Below are 8,261 nucleotides of genomic sequence, written 5' to 3'. Positions count from 1 at the left end.
TTGAATATACTTCAACCATCAACAAAATCTTCCAACTATCAAACCTCTACTTGTAGTCGAAGATATCGATAAACTTTTCTTAAATTCGTATAATAGCAAATTTGATGTTACAAACTCTCAGACTTTTAAAGGTACCTAATTAAATGATGGGATTAAAAACTTGAGACATCATGATCACAATATTTTATATACTTAATATTATTTTTATCAAAAACCTTTGCACTGTTTAAAAGAATAAAAATATATATTTAAAAAACACCACAAATTTTATGATCATACTATAAACAGGTAAATATTTTATGTTCACCCGTGTTCGCTCATCATAAAATAGTACCTTTGTTTTATTTAGTCTTTTGTGTGGATATCCAAATTCGAAATGGTTCCAATTTAGACATATAATTACTGTTATAGAACTTTGTTTAATTTGTTAGTTATTCAGACGAGAAACGCGGAAATTATTTTTCCCAAATTTTTTTTATGTTAATCTACAAGGGCTAGTATGGGCCATTCAGACTGAATTGAGACTATTCCCGAGACAGTGAAATTTTGAGTGTAATAAATAATATAAAACTCACAGTAGAAAATTTAGAAAATAGACAATTTTTCTCCTCTGAGAGAACGCCCGGCAGCGAATACCTAAATTGTTCTTTCGTTTGTACTCTTTTTTAACGTGTAGTTACTCCAATCGTTAGTGAAGACATGAACAAGAGATTCAGGTCATTTCCTATGTTTTTTGACCCGTATAATCGATTTTTGCTTTTAGATAAAACCGTTAAAAATCGATTATACGGGTTACAAAACACAGGCAATTATCCGAATCTCTTGCTAATTTTTCTTGCTATAAACTGGAGTAACCGCACGTTTTAAAAAGTTTGCTTTCGAGTGTGGAATAAAACGAATGCTTTCGAGTGTCGAATAAATTTTACATTATTTCTTAGCAAAATATGAAAATACCGTAAAAGAGAGGGCAAAAAGTGAATCGGCCACGAAATATGGATGATATAGGCAGTTTATACTTCTAATTAGAAAGATATTATACAGAGGGATTGGGCATATATTGACGTCGTTGGCATAAGAAATTCAAGCGAAATTCAGTTTTACTAGAAAATGATACAAACAAATCTTGTTGTCTGTTGTTTGTTACATAAATGAGATTTCCTCAATAAATATTCCCCAATTTAGAGCTTCGCCAAACAATTAAAAAATTTTCATACCGCCTGGAAGGAGAAGTTCTTGAACTTTAATAGGAAAAGCCCTTGAATAACTAAATTGACGCCAAAGAAAATGTTTTGTTCTATAACTTTTCACATGTCTAAACTGTAACAATTATCTAAGTATTGCAAAAAGTCGTCATATTAGGGTCGTCGCGTATCTTAAGCTTCGTCATAGAATGTTTTTTCATTATTATTCAATGAATTATTTAAATTCTCTGGAAGATTTTCCTCATTATCCATTATTTTAGTATTCTTTGCTGTTAACGCAGTAGATGATACTTTCATTGGTTGTGCTTGTTGATGATGTAAAATGTCACGTGATGTTCTTGATAATTCTGCATAATATGGTATTTGTTGTACAATATGTTGTGAAGATATAAGTTTTGCTGGCCATAATTCTAATCGTAGACCTGGTATAACATATTGTTGTGGTAATAATGGCCTATCATTTCTGTCATCACTATTATCATCAATAGGAGCGCCACCGCCATTACGTTTACGTAAATAGTTAAAACAACAGGCACGAAAATGTCGGCTACCACATGCGGCTGCACATTCTTGGCCACACGAATCACATGATAAGGCGGATGTGAATGTCGTTGTTGTCCATAATAAGACACCTGAAATAAAACAAATTATATTATTTATTTATATTGATGACATAGGCAAATACACATATTTAATTCGGACAATCTACGACTTTCGATGAAGTGCAACATCGAAAGGCGTCTCTGCGTCTTCAGAGATTTCGAATTTAATTTTTTTCAATGTAGATTTTGCTTATCCTACTAAATAACACATCTACTATATTTTTTTTTGTTTCTATGCTTAATTTCAAATAATTGTTGATTTTGGCTCTAAATATTTGAGTTCCAAAGATAGTTACGGCTAGTTTTATATTGAATGAATGTGCTAAAAATTTTAAACAAAAAAACTTAAATAAAAAAGACTACACTTAATAAAAAATAAAAATAAATAAATTTATTAATAAATCAATAAAACTCATTATATTAACGATATACTGGTAATTACATTTCTTGAGTAGGCTATTTATCTTATTCTCCACGATCAATTTAATTTATTGCTCATTCCTCTTTTACTATTGCCCCACCCAAAGTTTCTGGTCTACTATATATTAAGCGGTATTTGGCGTATTAATTAAGTATACCCATTCTTGTAGAAGACATTCGAATCTTTATTTCTGGAATAATTTCCCAGATTGTGTTTGTCTGTATCCAAAAATGTTCTCAAATTAATTTAACTTACCAAATGTGAATAAAGATGTCATTAACAGTCCATTCATTTCAGTGAAAAATGCAAAAATTAAAAAAAAAACTCTTGATTGATTTAAGTCAAAAAAATAAATGATTCGTACGTAGTAAGATCTCGGAAATAATCTCGAAAATATCTTAGTTGCACAATTCTTGAGAGACAAATATATTCTAAAAAAAGTTGAGTAGAATTTTTCATATTTATAGTAAAAAGTAAGGATGATAGATACAACGAATGACATGTACCTATCAGTAGGTGTTAGATTGATTTACGGGGGTACGATCGTATATGATAAGGGGTATCAGGGTAATAATATTCTTTGTGAATGGTTGATGTATGCCGACAAACGCATATATTAAATCCTCTTTACTAATTTACACAATATTTCATTCACGGGATTCATATCTCAAAATTGTGGCCAACAACAAAATAATATAAACCAAATTTCTCTTGGTTTTTGAATTTTTTTAGGGTAATTACGACAAAAAAAATCACGAAGATTGAGTGAATTCAGTAATGAAAGGTAATACTTATACCGGGTGTTTGGTAATTCGATACAAAAATAGCCGTTGTACCGAATGTGGAAACCACAATACTACATTTTCAAAATTTATTGTAGATACGTTAAATTTGACAAAATATTTGAAAATTATGACCAATTATTATTTGGATTACATACTTTACAATCCAAATTGGATAAAATTTGCGTGTGGTAGAGAAAAATTATTATTTTTTTAATTTTTATGACGTCATAAAGTACAAAAAATCAATTTTTTGAATATATTGGCAACATTTTGTCGTATTTGAATTAACTTTTTTTTGAAACACACTAATTTTACCTCATATTTTTCATTTTTCTTGATAGTTACTAGTTTATATTAGCCCTTATACCGAATGTGGAAACCACGGGACTACATTTTCAAAACTTCTTGTAGATACGTTAAATTTGACCATATATTTGAAAAATATGACACAAAATTAGTTGGATTACATACTCGAATGATCAAAATTGGATAAAATTTGCGTGTGGTAGAGCAAAATCATATTTTTTGGATTTTTATGACGTCATAAAGTACAAAAAATCAACTTTTTGGGTATTTTAGCCAAATTTTATCGTATTTGAATGAATTTTTTTTTGAAACCCACTAATTTTGGGTCATATTTTTCATTTTTCGTGGTAGTTATTCGTTAATATTAGCCCTTATACTAAATGTGGGCACCACAATGCTGCAATTTCCAAATTAATGGAAGATACGTTAAATTTGACAATATATTTGAAAAAATTGCCCTAAAATTAGTGGGATTACATACTCGATTGATCAAAATTGGATAAAATTTGCGTGTGGTAGAGCAAAATCATATTTTTTGGATTTTTATGACGTCATAAAGTACAAAAAATCAATTTTTTTGGGTATTTTAGCCAAATTTTATCGTATTTGAATGAATTTTTTTTTGAAACCCACTAATTTCGGGTCATATTTTTCATTTTTTGTGGTAGTTATTCGTTTATATTAGTCCTTACACTAAATGTGGATACCACGATGCTGCATTTTCAAAACTTATGGTAGATACGTTAAATTTGACCAAATATTTGAAAAATATGACCCAAAATTAGTGGAATTACATACTCGATTGATCAAAATTGAATAAAATTTGCATGTGATAGAGCAAAATCAAATTTTTTGGATTTTTATGACGTCATAAAGTTCAAAAAATCAATTTTTTTGATATATTGGCGAAATATTATCGTATTTGAATGAACTTTTTTTTGAAACCCACTAATTTTGGGTCATATTTTTCATTTTTCGTGGTAGTTATTCCTTAATATTAGCCCTTATACTAAATGTGGGCACCACAATGCTGCAATTTCCAAATTAATGGAAGATACGTTAAATTTGACAATATATTTGAAAAAATTGCCCTAAAATTAGTGGGATTACATACTCGATTGATCAAAATTGGATAAAATTTGCGTGTGGTAGAGCAAAATCATATTTTTTGGATTTTTATGACGTCATAAAGTACAAAAAATCAATTTTTTTGGGTATTTTAGCCAAATTTTATCGTATTTGAATGAATTTTTTTTTGAAACCCACTAATTTCGGGTCATATTTTTCATTTTTTGTGGTAGTTATTCGTTTATATTAGCCCTTACACTAAATGTGGATACCACGATGCTGCATTTTCAAAACTTCTTGTAGATACGTTAAATTTGACCATATATTTGAAAAATATGACACAAAATTAGTTGGATTACATACTCGAATGATCAAAATTGGATAAAATTTGCGTGTGGTAGAGCAAAATCATATTTTTTGGATTTTTATGACGTCATAAAGTACAAAAAATCAACTTTTTGGGTATTTTAGCCAAATTTTATCGTATTTGAATGAATTTTTTTTTGAAACCCACTAATTTTGGGTCATATTTTTCATTTTTCGTGGTAGTTATTCGTTAATATTAGCCCTTATACTAAATGTGGGCACCACAATGCTGCAATTTCCAAATTAATGGAAGATACGTTAAATTTGACAATATATTTGAAAAAATTGCCCTAAAATTAGTGGGATTACATACTCGATTGATCAAAATTGGATAAAATTTGCGTGTGGTAGAGCAAAATCTAATATTTTGGATTTTTATGACGTCATCAAGTTCAAAAAATCAATTTCTTTGATATTTTAGCCAAATTTTATCGTATTTGAATGAATTTTTTTTGAATCCTACTAATTTTGGGTCATATTTTTCATTTTTCGTGATAGTTATTCGTTTTGATTAACCCTTATATCGAATGTGGAAACCACGATACTACATTTTCGAAATTTATTGTAGATACGTTAAATTTGACAAAATATTTGAAAAGTATGACCCAAAATTAGTGGGAGAACCTACTTGATTGCTCAAAATTGGATAAAATTTGCGTGTAGTAGAGCAATAAACCAATTTTTTGGATTTTCTATGAAATCATTAGGTTAAAAAAAATCAATTTTTTGATTTTGGGCCAAATTTTATCGTATTTGAATGAATTTTTTTATGAAACGTACTAGTTTTGGGTCATATTTTTCAATTTTCGTGGTAGCGAAGAAAACCTTTAATGATTTAACTGTAGAATTTCCTTATGAATATAAATCTGATGATTGAACTTGCAGTTAAAAAGTTTTCCATAAAAAAAAAAAACAACAAATAAAATAAATTTAATATTATATTAATAAAAGCTCATTTGAAATGTAAAATATTGTCATGCTGTTGGTTAGAATACGCACCTATCTACTTGGTGCGCATGTTTGTAAAACTTTTATGAAAAACTTTTATACATTTTAACGATATAGAAATACATACGATACTTATCTGGTTATCTACACATCGTTCTATAAGCGGATCATGTCATATCAAGTCATCCTATGAAATGTATACGGAATAGAAAATGACTTTAAAAAAAAATTACATATCGTTCTAGACTTGAAGACACTCGCCCACAATTTCAAAACATTGCGGACCGTTAAAAGGTCGAATTTCGTAATTTTACTTGCTCTATGGGCTGTTTTTTTCCATCAACAAATATCAATCAATCGATATTTTTCTTCCGTCATTCACGAAAATCATACCATATCAAACTTTTCAGACGGTTTCAAACATGCTAACTTTGCGGCGGTACAATAAGTATTTGGAACTATCGTAAAAATGTGAAATGATGGTTTTTGGGAATAACAGACGGAAAAGATTAGTTTAAAAACAAATGAAAATAAATAATTGACTTAATTGTTGAAATACTCTATATAGATAGTGTTGAATATCAGTGATTGTCTTTATTTTATTAGTCTTAATTAAAGTTTAAAATCAGTAACATTTAAAGAGAATAAAATAGGAATATTTATATGCAGAATATAAATAGATATTTCAAAATTTTTTCGAAGGAATTTTAAGAACTTTTAAAGCTTTCACTGAAAATTGAACTTTTTGACTTAATCTACAAAAATAAATACAACAATGGTTTGAAATTTTGAATATGTGTCTCCAAGGCTGTTATTATCAAACAAGAAAAACTCTAACAAATACTGAATTGAATACAAAAATAGATGTTAAAATGTTTAAAAAAAAACATCGTTTTCACATTTTTATTTTTATTTTAATATCTAAACGTAGGCCAGTTGTTTAAGAAATTACCTTGGAAAATGATTTTCAGGAAAGGATGAAAATTTTTCTCCAAGTTTTACGAAAAATTATTTCATATTCATTTAAAGTTAGGAAAAACGTTTCTGCTATGGTAATGGAACCAACAACAGCCAGGTTCCAATGATACCCGAAATTTAAAAAAAAAGTACGTATTCGATCAATAATTCTATTCATATTTTGATGTGCGTAAAATCTATCACAGACAAAAAGACTACCCCACCTATACACAAATACGCTGCCATTTTAAAGATGGGTTTTAGTTTTCTGTCACATAACAATTTAGGTATTTTATAATTTGTGAATGTGAAATAATTCAAGAAAAATATGTAGTTAAAAATTTATCAAATTTACGCCTCCTTAAATGTAGGCTTCAGTGAATTCAAATTCACAGTATTTTTCAGTTCCCTCTACCTACATTAAGTACCCAAATTTTTCAGAATGTAATTTTTTTATTTTTTACTGCACTAGTTTATGACAGTTTATAATTTACATATTTTATATTAGTTTTATATTATTTTGAATAAATTTTATCAAAAATTTAATTACTTTTTATATACAGCCTATGAATAAATTAATATATGATAACTTTAAAAACGATCATAGACATATGAATTTTATTCAAGATGTATCAACTTTTAGCATAGGTATTATAAAGGTTTCGTTGATATCACACCCCAAAATTTGTATTTGAAAAAGCTCAATTTAGGTGTCTACTTGGATATTTTGAATTGTTTTATTTTTATTCAAATTTAAAAAAAGTATCAAAATATCCAAGTTGAAGTGTAAGTACCAAAATTGAGATTTATTTTGAAGGGTAGACATTGAAGTTATATTGTGCAAAAAATATTCTTCAAGTTTCCATTAGAGCTTTGTATGTGGACACTTGTTTTTTTCAATTGAGGCAAAATACGTCTGAAAATTTTAACTAAAGGAACAGAAATTACTCATACAAAGTTTTTGATCGGTCAGGAGTAATTCATACGTCAAAATGTGGTAATGGAAGCCTGCCCTGGCAATATGGTATTTTCCGCATTCGTGCGCCGCTCTGTACATGTTTATGCATAGATAACATAATCAATCTATTTTGTAATTTGATTTAAAATAGCTTTATTAAAATGATATATTTGATTTATAAATATTTATTACTTTAATTTGTGATCGAACGTCATCTGGCTTTGAAGTTCACATGAAGCATGACCACCATGAAACTTTTTTTTGAGCAATGATTAAACTCAAGTGTAATAATTTTCCATATGGTAAATAAAAGGTACCTTTAGAGCATGTCCAACAGTTTAGAGAATTTATTGCATTTTCCAACTGCAAGCCAAGACTATTTTTTTTACAAATTTCGACGTCCAAACATTCCATTTTCTACGGCTTAGTCATGGAAATTGGGATGGAAAATGCTTCTTTTAGATTGGTGTATTTTTTACAACTTTGTTATACTGAAGGGCAAAGAACTGAGCCGACGCGACAATTTTAAGGATTCAATTGCGCTAAATTTGCTAATAAAATTCAGGATGTAAAATAAAATTCACAACAATTTATTTTTGTTCAATAATTTTAATAAATATAAAAAATATATACATTTTGTACAAAATA

General features: G+C 28.4%; 1 protein-coding gene across 1 annotated transcript; it reads right to left on the bottom strand.

Annotated features, from left to right (window-relative positions):
* Positions 1–225: 225 nt before the first annotated feature.
* Positions 226–2,627, bottom strand: LOC123300688. Its single transcript, XM_044883303.1, has 2 exons — positions 2,481–2,627; positions 226–1,834 (listed from the first exon to the last, which is right to left on the bottom strand). The coding sequence occupies exons 1-2, from the start codon at positions 2,515–2,517 to the stop codon at positions 1,374–1,376; spliced, it is 498 nt and encodes a 165-aa protein (XP_044739238.1). The 5' UTR covers positions 2,518–2,627; the 3' UTR covers positions 226–1,373.
* Positions 2,628–8,261: the final 5,634 nt, after the last annotated feature.

Source organism: Chrysoperla carnea, chromosome 5 (assembly GCF_905475395.1).
Source record: "Chrysoperla carnea chromosome 5, inChrCarn1.1, whole genome shotgun sequence".
Lineage (NCBI taxonomy): Eukaryota > Metazoa > Arthropoda > Insecta > Neuroptera > Chrysopidae > Chrysoperla > Chrysoperla carnea.
This window is presented reverse-complemented; position numbering and strand designations above follow the sequence as displayed.

Excerpts from the sequence above, each read along its gene's own strand:
- LOC123300688 (XM_044883303.1), bottom strand. The coding sequence starts at position 2,517 with ATGAATGGACTGTTAATGACATCTTTATTCACATTTG. Across the intron at positions 1,835-2,480 it reads GACATCTTTATTCACATTTG|GTGTCTTATTATGGACAACA; the intron begins GTAAGTTAAATT and ends GTTTTATTTCAG.